Source organism: Dicentrarchus labrax, unplaced genomic scaffold (genome assembly GCF_905237075.1).
Source record: "Dicentrarchus labrax unplaced genomic scaffold, dlabrax2021, whole genome shotgun sequence".
Classification (NCBI taxonomy): domain Eukaryota; kingdom Metazoa; phylum Chordata; class Actinopteri; family Moronidae; genus Dicentrarchus; species Dicentrarchus labrax.
The window spans coordinates 48,557-66,676 of NW_026136845.1; the positions used below are offsets into that span (position 1 = coordinate 48,557).

At 41.7% G+C, this 18,120-nt stretch overlaps 2 protein-coding genes across 3 annotated transcripts; one reads left to right on the top strand and one right to left on the bottom strand.

The window, feature by feature from the left end:
• The first annotated feature begins 683 nt into the window (after positions 1–683).
• Positions 684–11,918, top strand: LOC127360064 (ras-related protein Rab-14). 2 transcript variants are annotated; one of them, XR_007883154.1, is made up of 9 exons: positions 684–817; positions 1,170–1,228; positions 3,711–3,764; positions 4,588–4,765; positions 4,897–4,963; positions 5,156–5,243; positions 5,351–5,381; positions 5,789–8,622; positions 8,686–11,918. XR_007883154.1 is itself a non-coding variant. In XM_051394319.1 (8 exons), exons 2-8 carry the CDS (start codon positions 1,177–1,179, stop codon positions 5,964–5,966), a joined length of 648 nt encoding a protein of 215 aa, XP_051250279.1. In that variant the 5' UTR covers positions 684–817; positions 1,170–1,176; the 3' UTR covers positions 5,967–11,918. The 2 variants fall into 2 exon arrangements, 1 of the variants encoding a protein (XP_051250279.1); XM_051394319.1 differs by having other exon boundaries at positions 5,789–11,918.
• A 1,033-nt stretch (positions 11,919–12,951) lies between these two features.
• Positions 12,952–17,734, bottom strand: mak16 (MAK16 homolog (S. cerevisiae)). Its single transcript, XM_051394317.1, has 10 exons — positions 17,530–17,734; positions 16,813–16,862; positions 16,277–16,386; positions 15,813–15,877; positions 15,525–15,676; positions 15,364–15,418; positions 15,200–15,274; positions 14,205–14,321; positions 14,037–14,102; positions 12,952–13,927 (listed from the first exon to the last, which is right to left on the bottom strand). The coding sequence occupies exons 1-10, from the start codon at positions 17,542–17,544 to the stop codon at positions 13,697–13,699; spliced, it is 936 nt and encodes a 311-aa protein (XP_051250277.1). The 5' UTR covers positions 17,545–17,734; the 3' UTR covers positions 12,952–13,696.
• Positions 17,735–18,120: the final 386 nt, after the last annotated feature.

An 18,120-nucleotide genomic window follows, 5' to 3' on the forward strand; every position in this document is an offset into this window, starting at 1 on the left:
CGCCTTCCAAGCGTGTCATAATAATAATAACTTTATTTATGAAGCACCAGAGTTTACAAAGTGCTTTCACAGACGAAGCAGAATGGTCTTTCCAGAGCCGAGGGGTCCTGAAGGCGAAAGCTCGGTCACCTTTAGATTTAAGTCTGGACTTTGGAACAACCAGAAGGATCAGCTGAGGACCGGAGGAGGTGAACTGGGTCATAAGGGGGCAACGTTTCTGCTACGTGGCTTTGGTACCAGACCCAGACCGGCTTTAAAAGTGATCAGTAAAATATTAAAATCAATTCTAAAACCAACAGGGAAGCTGCTGTTTGCTAATTGCTAATGTAGCTCCAAGACAGACAGAGCCAACTGGGGAAAATACGTTTTTTAATTTATTTTTAATAGAATAATATAAACGAAAAACTCAAAAATCATAAATGGCTAAATATATTGATTATTTTGACATTTCAGATTAATCAAATTGTTTTTATGGTTTATTTTATGTTATTAGTTGTGTTTTGTTTGTTAATTTCATTATATTAAGTTTACACTATAAATGCTGATTTTATAATTAAATATTTGTATGTAAGTTTATGTATTTAAGTGTTGTTAATAAAGTAAATAAAAGGAGATGGCGGCTCTCGTCCGCCGGGTGGCAGTAGAGCGCTGAACTCTCGCGGTGTTTCCGCTGTTCTCGCTGCAGAAGAAGAATCACGGAAGAGGGGAAAGGTTTCCTGACGGATCACCGGGCTAACAGCTAACAGCTAACAGAGATAACTTTCCGTCTGAAGAGCGATTTAATCCGGTTACAGTGACACACACATCCGGACCGAAGGTAAAACTACAGCATGAACAACTCAAACTGTCTCTCTGCGTTATTATTTCGCGGGTTTTGCTCCGTTTAAAGTGGCCTCCCGCTGTTAGCCTGTTAGCATGTTAGCAAGGCGTAGACACAACTGCAGCTGTTAGCCGGTTAGCTCCTGAGCTAAGCTAACAGTCAGCTGATGTTGTTTAATACCCCCCCCCCGCTGTTAGCCTAGCCGGCTGCTTCCTTTTGTTGCTCGCTGTCTGTTCAGGTTGTTTGTGATTAAACTGCCCCCCCCCCTCAGAGACAGGGTGTGACTCGATGCTGTAACTTTAATTAATCTTCTTTTTCCTGTTCCCCCCCCCCCCCCACACACACACAGCATCAAGATGACAGCCGCACCTTACAACTACTCCTACATCTTCAAGTACATCATCATCGGTGAGTGATCATTATTACTAACAGACCCTGAACGCAACACACACACTCACACACACTCTCTCACTCACACACACACACACACACACACACACTCACCTCTCACTCTCTCACACACACACACACACACACACACATACTCACACCCACACACACATACTCACACCCACACACACACACTCACACACACACACACACACTCTCACACACACACTCTCACACACACACACACTCTCACACACACTCTCACACTCTCACACACACACACACACACACTCACACACACACACACACTCACACACACACACTCTCTCACACACACACACACACACACACACACACACACACACACACACTCTGACTGAAGAATATTTAACGTTGTGTTTCCATTAAAGATAAAATACCCGCTGTGTTAATATTCAGACTCTTTCTGTCGGTTCGAGTTCTAATAACAAACTTTAAAACCTCCTTTAAGTGCGAGTGTGTAAGTTTTATAAGGGAACAGTAAAAGCTGTCGTTATAAGTGATTAACTTTAATATTTATTTAATATTAATGTGCTGTCGTTATAAGTGATTAACTTTAATATTTATTTAATATTAATGTGTGTGTTGCATTAAACAGCTCAGCTCAAACTGTGTTTGTGTCCTAAAACGTCTGATTTCTTTCTTTCTACAGAGTTGAGATGTTTTTAGGTATTTTCTTTGCATGCATTTCAATATTTGTATAATGTGTAAACTTAATATTGATGTGTGATTTGTGTAGGAAGGTGACTCATCAATAATTCCCTTTAAAAAGGACATTTATATTCTTACATTATAATTAACTCCAGATCAGAACAGCGAGCTCCTCGGAGTTCACACAGATTGAGTCTCAGACTAAAATACACTAAATATATTATATCTTGTTGTTTTCTTTATCGAATGTAGAATCCGTTCTTATTGCTCGTTTATAAAGAGAACTGGATGCAGCGTTGGAGGCGGCGCTCCGTACTTCCCTATAAAACTGCTCAGTGGTGCTTGAAAAAGAAAAAAGCCACTTCCTGCTGCTGGTTAACTTCCTGTTTAGCCCGCCGTTAACTTGAATGGACATAATTTGATTTAATTGTGAAAATCTTCCAGACTTTCCAAATGTTATCAGACTGAATGGATCAAATTCTGACAGTGATTACGAGTCATTTCTCTGGGTTGTGACGATAAAGTATTTCTCCGCCTGTTTATCTGTTTAACATTAAGTTCTTTTACACATTTAGACCCAGAAACTACAAACACTGCAGACACCATGTTCTCAATCACACCACCAGGTTTAGAATTGATTTTCTACCTTCCAGACAGCGATTGGCCTGAGAGACCTTTATGAAAATTGATTTGTGAGAGTTGAGCCGCCGACTGCTCGCCTGTTAACCCTTAAAGAGCAACACAGGAACAACTGTGTCCTGTACATATATATAGATATATAGATATAGAGATATATATATTCTATATCTGCTTCTTTTACTACAAGAAACCTGTGGACATAAAAACGTAAGCAGAGAAGTCAACTACGACTCCCAGGGTGCATTTCACCAACCAACCTCCCGTCACAGAGCTTCACTGCTGCTCTGCTGAAGACAAAGATCACAAAGTTTCTACAGTTTACTTTCTGATTCTGGATCAGTTTGGGATCGTTTCGGTAACCAGACCTGCTTCACCATAGCAACAACTGCCGAGGCTTATGGGTATTGTAGTACCTGGAACCATCCACCAAACTGACAGAAAATAACCTGATTTCTAAAAGTTTAAATAATTTTAACTGAGACATTTGTGTCAAAAGATAATCTTTTGAAGAGGTTCAACCTCCCTCTCTCATCTTCTTTTGGACATATCCAAAAACGTCTTTTATAATGTTTAAAAGTCTGTTTGTTTATTTTACCGGCCAAAGAAGGTCGAGATTTTAGGAGTAACCAAAGTCAAATTGTGTTTACTGTTGGAGATATTGAGTAGTGAGTTTCTCCCTCTGACTCTGTATATGTGACCTAATAATAAATCCTAAACCCTGAATAATATCAACATGTCAAACATTTCTTATCTGAAAACAGTCCTTTCAGAATAAAACTTAATTAGTAATCAGAGCTGCACAATCAGAAGCTGAACTGTTCTAATGAAGGTAAAATGTGACAATCAGCATTATAATAAAGTACTGACCTACAAATCTTCTTCTACAGACCCAAACAAATGTCACATCATCATGATTTTAATATTTGTTTAAGTTTGTGATTCAAAAAGGATCGTTGCCACAAACTGTGAATCATATTATAATCACAGTATGATGTTTATTAAACTGTGCTGCTGTTTCAATCAGAATATGTCGTTTACACGTGATTATCAAATGTGGAATAATGTGTAAAATAAATTTTATAAATAATATTATTGTAAATATAATCAGTGTGACAGCAGGAGCTGCTGGTGACCTCTGACCTCGTGTTGTTTACTTCCTGTCTGTCTCCAGGTGATATGGGAGTAGGGAAGTCATGTTTGCTGCACCAGTTCACAGAGAAAAAATGTGAGTCTTCTCTTCCTTCATCACATCACGTTCTTCCTCTTCATCATATCGTCCACCACGTTCTTTCAACTCTTTATTTTTTTTACTTTAAATTTAAAACAGTTGAGTATTTGTTTATACGAGCTGCAGCAACAGTCCTGTAATGAACCACAGATACAGAAACATTAATACGGAGGTCAGATCAGCTAATTAACAGTACTCAGAGATTCAGGGCCTGTCCTCACGAATATGCGGCCTCAACCAATACGATGTTTCGAAAAAAATCTCCATAAACACGCCGTCGTTTCCAGAAATATCTGCGTCCACACGGATTCACTGAAACGACTCAAAACGCTGTCGTAACAAGTAGTAGTAGTCTGCCGTTGTTGTTGTTGTTATGACGCGGCGGCGGTGGCTGAGGTTAAAGGATAGAGAGGTGGGGTCAATCCGTTTTCGCCATCCAGACGACTCCGGGCAATCCGGCGTTTTCGGATTTTCCCACTCTGGGAAATACCGTTTTCACACGCCGAAAACGCCGTATCCTTCTGGACGCGAGGCCGATACGATAAAGTATTTATCCGGATTCGAGAAAAACGTATTGGTGAGGACAGGCCCTCAGATTTCACCACAGAATCGACTGTAAACTCGATTATTTCTGTAATTTCAATTAAATTTGGTTTGTTATAAAGGCGAGATATTGAACCTGATACTGATTGGAATTAAAAAGCTATTATTACTATATACAGTAAACTATTGTATAACTTTAGTGTTGTCACTGTCTTAATGATGTATATTGTGTGTTGTGTGTGTGTGTGTGTGTGTGTGTGTGTGTGTGTGTGTGTAGTCATGGCGGACTGTCCTCACACCATCGGGGTGGAGTTTGGGACGAGGATCATGGAGGTCCACGGTCAGAAGGTGAAGCTGCAGATCTGGGACACTGCCGGTCAGGAGCGTTTCAGGGCCGTCACCAGGTCCTATTACAGAGGGGCCGCCGGGGCCCTCATGGTGTATGACATCACCAGGTATTGACGGGGAGAGGTGGGGGGTCGGGGGGTCTGGAGGTCTGGAGGTGATGTTGTGTGTTTTGGTTGAATGTGTTGGAGCTTTTTTTTCGGGTTTGATGATTAACTTTTGTCTCCTTTTGTGTGTTTAGGAGAAGCACTTATAATCACCTGAGCAGCTGGTTGACAGACGCCAGGAACCTGACCAACCCAAACACAGTGAGTGCGCACACACACACACACACACACACACACACACACACACACGACTCAAGTTTAAAGGGAGAATAAAAAAAGGTGATAATTGATTTTGAACTGAGTGTAATTTGAGCTATTTTGAAATCAACCAAATCGTGTGTGTGTGTGTGTGTGTGTGTGTGTGTGTGTGTGTGTGTGTGTGTGTGTGTCCAGGTGATCATTCTGATCGGTAACAAGGCCGATCTGGAGGCTCAGAGAGACGTGACGTACGAGGAGGCCAAACAGTTTGCTGAAGAGAACGGTGAGAACTGTGTTTGTGTGACGTTATGAGACAAACATTGTATGCGTGTGTGTGTAAAATGTTCAGATCAATCGGACTGATTGGGATCTTTACTTCCTGTTTTTCAGGTTTGCTGTTTCTAGAGGCCAGCGCTAAGACGTAAGTACACAAACACTCCCCTCATCAACTCATCTATCACACACACAGTAGACTCTCTGTGGTTAATGGTTTTCGTGGTAAAGCTTTAGTGCCACATTACAAGTTCACACATGATTTTCTGCTCGCCGAAAACAGTTTCTAGAGTTATGTGTTGTTATGGTTAATGGTTTTTGTGGTAAAGCTAGAGTTGCAGTCAGACTGTGGACATATGACGGCCTTTAGCATGTGTTTGTATTAGTGACACTAGCTGATAAGGATCATCATCATCAGCTAATTCTTGATAACTATGAAACACATAAAGAAGCAGCTAACACACACGTACACAAACGTTGTTATATGTGAAGCATTAAATACACACTCTTATCCATCTGTAGACTGTTCTCAGTTTATTTCTGTTTTTTCCTCAGAGGGGAGAATGTGGAAGAGGCCTTCCTGGAGGCGGCAAAGAGGATTTACCAGAACATCCAAGATGGCAGTCTGGACCTGAATGCTGCCGAGTCGGGAGTCCAGCACAAACCTTCTGCGCCGCAGGGAGGCCGTCTCAACGCCGACAGCCAGCCGCCCAAAGAAGGTTGCAGCTGCTAACCTCAGACAGAAACTACAGACCCATCAAACGGACGGACGGACAGAGACAGATACACGGAGGTCCCCCTCTCCACCGGGCACCGATATTCTTCTACCCAGATTGTGTCACACAGGATTTATCTGGGTTACATTTAACATAGCAGCCCGACCACCTGTTGTCCAGACCTCATTTCAGAACCCAAAACAAGATTCAACCAATCCTCCACACAATAAATCAGGACTCCAGAATCCAGAACTATCCACCTCTGGATCAGTCTCACATTTGGATCAGTGTTGGACAATATGAATCCCTCAGCATTAATCCCAACCACTCTTTGTCCACACCTGGATCACACTGAGTCTCCTTCCAGCTCACTCACTATGCCACAATCCAGTCTCTCTTCAGCCCACTTTCAGGCACGCATGGGCCAAACCAAGGCCAATCTGGACTTTTCGAAGCCCAGAATATAACAGTGTTCCACCCAGCACCAAAAACCCCTTTTTTCCAGGATTGGGCTCCCCTTCCGACTCTGGAACACTGTTCCAACTCAAGGACAGCGCCAAGGACCGATCCAGAGCCTGTGCTTTAGCTGGACCATACCTAGTCCAAATTTAGACTGCCTTCAGCCCACATCCAGACACGCTTGGTTCTAACCCAGAACCTGATATCTCTTTTCCCCTACACTGGACTAACACCCACCCGAGAACGCTCTTGGCCCGGCTCAAACAAGAGTTAAAAATGGGACTACACTCATCCAGGTTGAAGATATGAGGCTCAAATTTGGACCAAACCAAAAAGGGCGTCGCCTTACCTCTAAATCCAGATATTGCAATGGACAGATCCAGAGCCGATTCTTCAGATGGACCATCTGGGGTCCAAGTCGAGCCTTCAGGTCACATCCAGGCACAGTTGACCTCAAGGTACACTAAGCGGGAGGATCTCCAGACAACCCTTTTCCTGGACTACCTTCCAGAGTCTGGAGCCCCATTGGCTCACAGTGAATCACGTGAAATCCAAACTTGGTCCGTCCCTCAAATTTGGACTCCCCTTGTCCAGCGAGACCAGTGAAGATACAAGGTTCAAATTCTGAAATCCACATCCTTGGCTCAAGTCGGACTGCTCTCGGTCCAAATCGAGGACCACCGAAATCTTAAAACCTCGACCTCGGGGTCAAATTCAGCTATAATCTGATCTGATACAAATCCAGTTCCTAACATCCAGTTCTGACATTCATTCTTCGACGAACTTTAGGATTTATATTCGTACTTATGTCCTATACGTGTGTGATAGCCCATCAAAAATCATAAAATCTTACACAGAGCGACCGGGACACCTGGACTCGCCTCCTTCCTTCTTCACAGAAAATATTTCTTCCTCTGTTCGAGTTGAAGTTCCTCATCTCACTTGTTCCTCATCCGGGAGTTTCCCAACGACGCTCTCCAACAAAACTGGCTTCGAGCTGCCGGCCGGAGGATTTGGTCCATTAGATCAATGTGGACTTTGTCGCATTTACACCATGTGGGTATTATGGATCAGAAGTAGTTGTTGATGTGGACCAGAGAAACTGTTGTTGGATTTTGGTTAAAGGGGTGCTCCACTGATTTTAAAAATAACTGAGTTTGTAAGACGGGGGCATTCACGTCTACTGAAAGACGCTATTGCTTTATGGAAATTGTCGGATCCAGGGATTTGGATTTGAACCTGTATTAGTTACTAAAAGTCAGGATATCTCGGCTTTTGCTGCTTCAGTTTTGAGTCTCTTGTAAGTAACTAAACAATGTAGTTTGCATGACATTTTAAATCGTTGGAGTTCCCCTTTAATCCGAGTCGGAAGAAGGGGAAAAACATCGGAAAATGACGAAAGAATAGAGTTAGTACACATAAACCCACATGTAAACACACAAGTTTATACATGAAAAGCATTAATACACAGGTTACAGGTCTTTATACAGGGTTTCTGGCGGGGTTCAGCAGGTTCAACCTTTTTAAGATCTTTATGAATCCGATTAAAAACAATTTTACTGGCAAACAAAAAGTATGAACGATATGAAATCAGCATTGGTTCCATGTTGGCTTTGTTTAGTAGTTGTTACAGCATGATCAATACAAAATCTCCCTAAAAAAACATATAGTAAAGTTAACTTCAGTAATCGCATACATTTTTAAGACCTGTTAGTAATATAAAAGACATTTTTTAAAGCCTAAAATTCAGATTATTTGATTTTAGACTTTTTAAGGTCCTGCAGATACTTCTATACGAATCCAAGATCAAATTGTTCGTAAAGTATCTGAGGACACTAAGATCAATTTAAAGGACCAGTGTGCAACATTTTAGTGACATCTAGTGGTGAAGTTGCAGATTGCAACCATTTGAATACTACTCGCCTTCCAAACGTAGAGAAACACGGCGGACTCTATTATTAGGTAATGAAAAGGTGATTATACACGAATGAAAACATAACTCTAGATATTATATTAATGTTACACACTGGAGCTTTAAACTGAACATTATCTGGACCCGACCTTACCTGGGTCGTGGGTCAGGCCTCTGAACCGAGTGAACCCCCGACTCAAATCCACCGTCACTGCGTCGGCACACTTTGCCTTTTTGAAAACATTTTAACTAAATAACTTTGTCCAAAGCGACTGATTGATTATTGATCACTCTGTGGAGAGGTAAAGCAACTGATTGATTGATTGATTGATTGATTGATTAATTATTGATCACTCTGTGGAGAGGTAAAGCGACTGATTGATGAAGGTCATGATGAAGAAAGAAAATGACTTACCTGAACCAGAATGTCACTACTGGTCCCCCCCCCAGTGGATCACAAGTTCAGGATAGATTTTTATTACATTTTTCTTGTTATTGTTGATTTTATTTTTTTTCTAACGTGTTTCCAAATATATATACAGTATATTTCCAATGTCACAGCTCCCCCTAGTGGCCATTTCTTCCTGGTTTAGTGCCGATTGAGGGCAAGAAAAATGGCACCAGTGGAAGCAACGCAGATTCTTTTAATTTATTACTGCCTATTTTTGTTTTGTTTGTTTGTTTTTCTTTTTAATGTTAGGCCGAGATTACACTTTACTTGAATGTGTTACTCTGGTGTCTGGTTCATTACTAAGCCCCGCCCCTTTTTGTTATGTGCTCCAATAACAGTTGAGCTAGCCTCGGCCCACGTCCTCCTGTCCTGTACTTAGATATGCTTTGTGCTAGGTTAATCTTTTGTTGAAAGGCCACCACATTTTGAAGATGTTTAAAAGATAAGAGACATTTTAAATGGTCACATCTTAAGTCAGCTAATGTTAGCATAAGATGGCTAACTAGCTAATTAGCAAGGGTTGTGCTCTGTAGCCAAACATAAGTTAACTAGTTAAAGATTTATGTAGATTAACCAGCTAGTTAACTGTGGGTTTTGTCAGCATCCTCAGGTACAGGAAAGGAGGAAGTTGACCGAAGCTAGCTCAACTTTTATTGGACCACAGCAAAAAGGGGCGGGGCTTAAGAAGGCTCAGTTGTTGGGAAGGTGTCACACGTCTTACGTCCTCGTAGTTCACGTAGAAACTAAACTGAATATCGTTTAGCTCTGCGTTAGGAGACACATTATTACGCTCGATATCTTAAAGAAACAGAAACATTTTGCCTTCCAATCAAACGTCAGACTGTCTCCGGAGATCCGGTCCAACTCAAAATGTCCCCGAGCCTTGTTATCCTGAAGTGCTTTAACATTTCCTCCACTGTCACTGTTAATCATCAGCTAACAGTAATTCATGTGTGAGACCTCGGCGCTACATGAACCAGTCGAACAGGATCAGTCAGTAAATTTAATTCCTTAAGAAGCATTCCAGCACAAAACAGGAAGACCGACAGTGTAAACTTTATTTAAACATATTTAAAGTTGTATTTACTGCGTTTGTGGTCACTAGAGGAGAAAGGAAAAAAAACCAAAACAAGCTAACGGATGCGCACAAAGAATAAAATGTAATATTTCATTTGATTCAGTGTTTTAAAAGAAATCAGTTAACGCAGATATTATATGATTCTGCTCTTTCTCTGATGGATTAACGTCAGATTTACACTAAATCGATCAGCTCGAGCTTCCTGTTGGTGTTCAGGGTCTCTCAAACATTCAGTGATACTTTCACTACCAAGAGGGAGATTTTTAAAAACCCTGAGAAATGTTTCCCCCTCGAGGTCCAGATGAGTCTCAGAAGCAACAAATGTCACCAAAAAACTGTTCGAGGAATCAAAATATAAATTACTACACAAGTGATAAAAGTAGTGACGTAAAAATGAATCAGTCGGCAGTTTAATCTTTTATCTGCGTTAAAGTTTCTGTGTTTATAAAACTGGGAGAGAGCAAAGTAAGAAATATATGAATATCCAGTAAAATGTAAATGTTTGTGTTTCAGTGTGGAAAAAGTACAATTCAGAATTATAAAAGTTCAATAATGAGAAATTAATTCACCAATAATCATGATTTAAAATCAACCTTTAGTATTTTTTGTTAAAGATGATGATTTGAATGTTTTAATGTCATAAAGTCTTAATTTTACTGTCGTTCATTGTAGTTTGTGAAGGCCTTGATGTTTCTCAGTGACATTTGTCTCCTCTGGGACTCCGTACTGTCGCTGTGGTTGTGTTTGACACCCCCCCCCCCGTCCTCTGTGATACCGCGGTTCAGATTCTGGTCTGGTGAGTCTCGCTCAGATCCCGTGTACATATCCAGTCCGAGGACTCCTGGACCACGTTTACCTGCGTGTCCACATCTGTCTGAACGGGGAGTGACCGCTGTGATTTTACTCTTCGCTGTCCTCTGATTGGTCGACAGCTAGCCGCCTTCTTCTACTGTGATGCTTGATTTCTGAATGAAGCCCCTCCCTCACTGTAAAGCTCAATACATCGGACTCACAGTCTCTTCTTAATAACCTGCACGCTGCGTTTGCTGGGGGTGGGAGAAGAAGTCAGTTTAATTTCCTTGTTGATGCTTGTGTGTTTTTAAAACTTTACTCTGGAAGATTTTAACAAGTTTCCAGAAACCAAAGGGTCACAAAACGACTAATTCCCATAAAAACCTTCACGTTGTGACCGCCGCCTTAAGCTTCTCTCGCCAAAGGAAAGCAAAATATTCAAAAAGTGATTAAAAATGCGACAGGAGAGCGAGCAGTTGCCATAACTGTAGGCGCCAAAATCTGTCGGTTTAATTATTCAGTCCCTCCAGGAAGTTGCAATTAACGCGAACTCAACCAATCCTTGTGAATTCTGAACGACTTTGACCAGTTACAGCAAAAACATTGAGCCAGACGTCACACATTTGTTAAATTTTCACTTTTCCTCACAATTAAATTGCAGAAAAAATCTAAAAATATCGTAACGTGCAGCTCAGTGTTTGAGTTTTAGGCCGCAACAATCCCAAAACGTTGATCCGTACGTCACCATCATACGTGTTTGTTGCAGTTCTCACAAACAATTTTTCACTTTTTCACACAGTTTAAATGCAAAAAAAAATGCCTTAGAAATATCGCAGTTTTTTTTTAGAAGATGCCATAAAATCTGGTATTTTCAGCTGCAACAATCTGCCGTAAACATCGTGTGAAATCCTGGAGGGACTGAGCGATCAATGACCTGGAACATCTTCAAATAGACTGAAATTGTAGAAAACAGCTGTGCACTGAGGTTTTAAATTATTCACTATGTTTGTAGCATTTCAAACCCTGATAGTGATCGGCCAGACGGAGGCGCTGTAATCAGTTCGACCCCCGCTCGCTGGCTGGAACATGACTCTGTACATTTATTTTCTTTCTGTAACGTCTGTTGATTTTCTGTCTGCTAAAGTAACAAACATGCTTTTTATGATTCTTTGACTATTTATATTCTAAATCTGTGTTGATTTTCTTCAGCTGTACGTTGTCATTGTACGACCACAGGGATTCAGTTCTTTGTAAATAAAGTATATATACTGTATATACGCCGACGACTCGCTGTGGTTCCTTAAAACTCATCTGCAGCCTGGTCGAGACGCTAACATGCCAATGATGCTGTCTTTGGTTGTTTCTTGAGTTCGGTACGTACAGTCCACTCAGCTTCTGTATATTACTGAAGTAAAGTTCAGTAGTTCTTTAGTTTAGGATACAGTTTTTGGTAGTTGTGCTTTATTTTCTGAGAGAGGAGGGTGACGTGAGGAAGGGCTCATGGTTGAGTCATGTTTTTAGTTAAAATTAAAAGTAGCTGCACCACAGTAGAAATATTCCCATTATAAGTAAATCCTGAATCCAGACTGTCTCAGTCAGTCCCTCTGATGCTTTTTTGGGGGGATTCTTGAAGCCTAAAAAAAACTGATTTTACAGCAGTTTTATGTTTTGGGGTTTTTTTGCCATTAAATTTTGGGACAAAGTGAAAACAGTTGTGATTCTTATTGTATTATTAATCAAAAATTGAAGGCAACTTGTTCCTGTGAGAATAACATCTAGGAGTTTGGTGACTTGTGGCTCAATGTTGTGCAGGGGACTGCTGTGATTGGTCAAACTCGAAGGAAACTACAATATTTAGTGTTAATTGTTGTGATCACAACTTCCTAGGGGGACTGATTTAAGGACCAGTGTGGAACATTTAGTGACATCTAGTGGTGAAGTTGTAGATTGCAGCCAGTCTGAAGTAATCTGAGTAAACTTTAATTTGTCCTCAGGAGTCGATCGAGCTCCTGAATTGTTTGAATCAGTTGAGAGAACGTTTGAGAACGTTATAGGAGCGTTATTAGGGGTGAATGAGTTTTGCGGAGCACAACTTCACATACATAATTGTTTATTGTAAATATTAAACACAGATGAGATTATCATTAAAAATAGACCATCAGTCATATACTTTATATAATTTAAATCCATATATTCCACATGGTTTGTGAACTAAACAACCACTCTGTAGATTCATATATTCCTCAGTTTAAGTAAAAGTACAGATCCACCAGAGATAGAAGATATTTAGAGGCAGGACAGGCCGACAGATTCTTTTTTCCAAAGTTCATTTATTGACGTTTGTTCATTTACACATTTAATATTTAACAAAACAGACAGAACAAAGCCGGTTTTTTTTAAGCAGAAGAAGAGTTAAAGTCACTTTGGGTGATTTATTCAGAGCCGATCTGATTCCAGGTCAGATCCGTCCCGTGTCTCCAACATAGAAAATGTCTCTGTATGAACAAAGAGTTTCTCTCGTCGGACTTTCTGAAAAGCTGAAACATGATTCTGTTTAATGTTCACCGTATCTCCCAACACTTCCTGTCATCTGTGGAGCCAAATCTCCTCTGACTGACGCTGAGTCTGCACACGGTATTTTATTTTGAAAAAGCCGCAACCCACTTGCATCTGGAAGGCCACAGAGACTCTGGTAAATTTTCAAAATAAAATACTGTGAGCAGACTTGAATTTCACGCATCAACAGAGCAGATAAACACAAACAACAACGTATGGCAGGAAGACGCTCTGGATCTGGATCACAGAACCAAACTGTGGCGTTGTGAAGCCCGGTGGGAGTTCGGGGTCAGAGCGGCTCGTTACTGAAGAGAAAAGGTTCGGCTGCGGAGACGAACTCCAACGTCCGTCCGAGCTCAGAAAGCTTTAATAAAAACACGAACAGAGTTTCAGAAAGACTGACGGAGAACCGACGGAGGGGGCGTGTCCTCAGCAGAGAGTCCGCTGACCTCACAGGCCGCTCACAGTTTGACTGGCGGCGGCGGCGGCTGTGACATCACTACGTGGTTCTGCTCTTGGAGGCGGGCTCCGTCTCCTGCTCGTACTCGATCTCCACGTACGCCCGCTTCTTCCTCGCCGCCGAGCCATTAGCTGGAGATTTGCCTTTAGATCTGGACGCCTTTGTCTTCGTCTCCATCTCCATCTCTTCCTCCTCTTCCTCTTCCTCCTCACTGGACTCCTCCTCTTCCTCGTCCTCCTCGTCGCTGCTCGTCCTCAGTTTGTTCATTTCCTGAGAGAAGAAACAAAAAAATGTTCAGATTAAAAATCTTCCAGCTTTCTGTTTTAAATTAAAGACGAGTGACGTCTTAACTTTTTTAAACATGATGAAGATGATTTACCTCGAAGTCGCTCAGGTCGCTCTCCTCCACCTCTTCGTCTGCTACAAACTCCCTCTTCCCAACGTCCTGCACACACACACACAAACACACACACACACACACATTTAGAGACACTCAAACACTGTGTGTGAACTCTATGTGAGTTATTATCACAGTGTCCTTCATCACCTCGTCATCCACCTCCTCCTCCTCCTCCTCCTCCTCTGACTCCGACTCGCTCTCTGCGTCCTGTTGCTCCAGAGCTCTGTCGAAGGCGTGGACCGGGAAGTTGTAGATGTCTCCGTACTGAACACACACACACACACACACACACACACACACACACACACACACACACACACAACACACACACACACACTTAATATAAGAAACTGCAGTGTTCATCAGTCTGAGCTAACTGCTAACATTAGCTCACAGGCTGGAGAGAGAACATCTGTGGCATTACATCAGAAAGTAATTAAATTAAATTCCTGTTAAGTTTCTGCCTCCGCGGTATCAGAAATGGGGCAGACGCACAATGTAGTCCCGGTTTCCTTTTAAATGATCCTGCAGACATAATGCCCCCCCGCTGGCTGCCGCTCACAGTGCAGTTTAACAACAAGTAGAACTATTCAGAGGTTATTGGGGCGGTCCACTTTAACTCCACATACTGTTGTGTTGATGGAGCTTATTGTCAAAACGTTCTCTTTCTTCCAAGTCGACTATTAAACTAACAGCTCCACCAAAAACGTCACCGCGGTGGGTCCGTTTTAATTGGACAACGTTCAACCTGTCAGTTCTCAGCTCAACGTCCTGATATCAAACATCTGGAGACATTACAACGGTAAGTGAGCCTCTAATATAATACAAATTGGAAATAGTCTATAGATGTACTCATAGATGGAATGATGTTAAAGTAAATAGTTGTGTTATATTACACAGAAATGTTTAGGTTTTAATGAATTAGGCTACACACACGCACGCAGGCCACAAGGCCGAAACGTTTGTTACCTCTGCTGCTAAATGCTCCGTTTCTGAATCATAACGCTATTATTCATTGCTTCATCTTCAGATGAGTTTGTGACGGGGGGGTTGTTCGGACAGGCCTGCCACGCTAAAAGATCCGGAACACTATACTCCCTTGATTAAAGGGACTGCAGAGGTCAGTGGGTGTGGCGTCGTACCGTTCCCTGTTTGAGTCTCTCCAGCAGCTCCTTCTCGATGGCGTTGTCCAGCTGAGCGGCGATCAGAGCTTTCTCCTGCAAACACACAGCAGACGGGTTAACACACCTTCACCTTCATCACTTCAGAGTCTTCATCACTTCGTCAACAGTCGACTGTCACTCACCTCTTTCCTCTTCTCCCTCCTCTCCACCTTCCTGCTGAGAGGAACCAGCTTCCTCCTGAAAACACACACACATTAATGAGCAGGGCTGCTGTGTGTGTGTGTGTGTGTGTGTGTGTGTGTGTGTGTGTGTGTGTGTGTGTGTGTGTCAGAAGAGGTCTTACTGTCTCTTGAGGACCAGCTTGCGCATGCGGATCAGGTACTGGGTGATCTTGGTGAAGCGCTGTTTGCATTTGTGTCGGATGAATCGAGGCCAGTAGATCAAATTCTCATCGATCTGTTCCAGAGCTTTCTCATAGTTCTTACTGAGCTTCACCTGCACGCAGACAGACAGGCAGACAGACAGGCAGACAGACAGACAGACAGACACAGAAAGAGTCAACCTACAATCTTCTGAATAAAATAAGTCCTTCAGTATAACGTTACAATCTGATCAATCCACAGATACTCACCTTCTCCCACATCTTGGCAGGAAACGCTGCTCTCTCAATCACCTTCATGTAGAGGAAACACTGACCTACACACACAAACACATTATTAAGTACTCTGATAAACTGTAATTACCTCACAGCTCTAAAGGTTGGCAGCAGTTTCATCTGTCAGACTTCTGTAGGAACCACTGAGGATGCCGACGTTCGTCTACATTAATGTCGGCTCTTCCTGCCACATAACGCTCCCCCTCTCTATATTCCCCCTGAGAGACGACCTCCATCATCAGCTGTCAGTCTGATATTCAGTGAAATACTCTCGTTCACATTGACACCACTAATGTCTGTACACAGGAAGCTCCAGCCAGCAGCAGGCTCAGCATAAAGACTGGAAACAGCGAGCTGTGTCTGTCTGAAGGGAACTAAAGCAGTGTGGATCACAGGAAGCGGGACGATGGCGAGCTGTGAAAGGCGTGTGCAGCGTTTACCTTTCTCCTCTCTGATGGTGGCGTACTGGCTGTTGGCCAGCGGACACGACGAGCGGTTACACAACCCCGTGATGTTGTATTCATTGCGGCAGAAGCCCTGACTCTTCGTCCTGAACGCGAGGAAGAGAGAACATGTTACTCAGATTATGTCTGAACAAACACATTACTGTACATAAAGTGTGAAACAGAAGTTAGACAAACAATTTAAACAAACTGATGAGGAGCTCTGTGACAATAATATAATAATATAATATAATGTAATATATCAGAGACACACACTGGGGCTGTGACAAACTGCTCGGAGTCAGAAAATAAATTAAAATGTGGCCTCACTTCACTCTGATATTGATCACTAACAATAACATAATAATAATAATAATAACAATAATAATAATCAGTGGCTGAAGTAAGAACAGAGAAATCCTCTGAGAGCTTTTAATGATATTTCTACATTACAGTACAACAATCGTACTGAATGAATGAATGAATGAATGAATGAATGAATGAATGAGGAGCAGATTCAGTTTCAGACTCACTTGACTTTGAAGGAGCAGAACTGTTTGTTCCCGATAATATCCCAGATCACCTGCAGGGAGCACATTGAACACATTGATCACATTGAACACATTGAACACATTGAACACATTGATCACATTGAACACATTGATCACATTGAACACATTGATCAGGAGCCTTTTGAGTTACAACAGCAGAATAATGAGAATAACTCACACTCTCATATTTACATGTTGTTGTCATTAAGTTGTATAAATAGATCTAAAGAGCTCTTCTGTATTCAGATATTCTTCCACACTTTTATTTGTAATCTAGAATCAGAGTCTGTCCGCATGCTGAGAGCTCCAGGACACATTTCATCTGTTTGTCAACACGTGTTAATAAAAAGAAGAAGATGATGATGATGAGCAACATGTAGCCGAACTGAAGTTCCCACAGGACCCAACCAATGTGTGTACTGACCCCGGTTCTACCGGCTGTGGATGTCCGCAGAGAACCGGAACAAACTTTAAATGGACCGTTTTCTAACGGAGTCTGGTCACAACTGACACTTCGGTCCTTCTAACGCGGTTAAAACATCACATTTGTATCCGGATGTAACTAATATAACTAATAACTGATCAGAAATCAGTCCACCTGATAAACAGTCGATACAAATAAACCGGATTGATCACATTTTACACAGTTACCGGTAAGCTACCGTTAGCACATTAGCACACTAACTTTACGTAACTTACGTCGTCGTGTTGCATCGTGAGTTTGTGTCGGAGCTGCTCGCAGCCTCACCGCAGACTCTCCCGCAGACTCTCCCGCAGACTCTCCCGCCTCTTTCTGCGCTATTTAATCTCTGAATGTGAACTTATGGAGGAAACTGTCTGTCTGCGGAGCCACATGGACGGTCAGGGAGCCACCATCTTTGTTTGCATGGACGAGATCTCGGAGCCGTGAAGGCAACGTGGGGAAGTATCGCGATACTTGGTGATTGTCCCGCCTACTTTAGTTTTAATTATATTAACAAAAATATTTTTTATTTTCACTCATCAGGCGATAAAGTCCAGATCTGATTATTTGTGTTTATATAAAGTCTGTGAGGAGATAAATAAATAAAATATAATAAATAAATAAATAAATAAATAAAATATAATAAAGAATAACTGATTATTAAATCATTAACCTCCACAACCAGCTACCAATGTTTGTAGTTTTTATTAGTTTTTATTTTTAATCTTTGTTTTAGAGTCAGTTTAGATTTTATTAGTTTCTATGGAAACCCAAATCTGTCGTTATAATGAGAATCTCAGTTGTTCTTTATTATTTTGAGGTTTCTC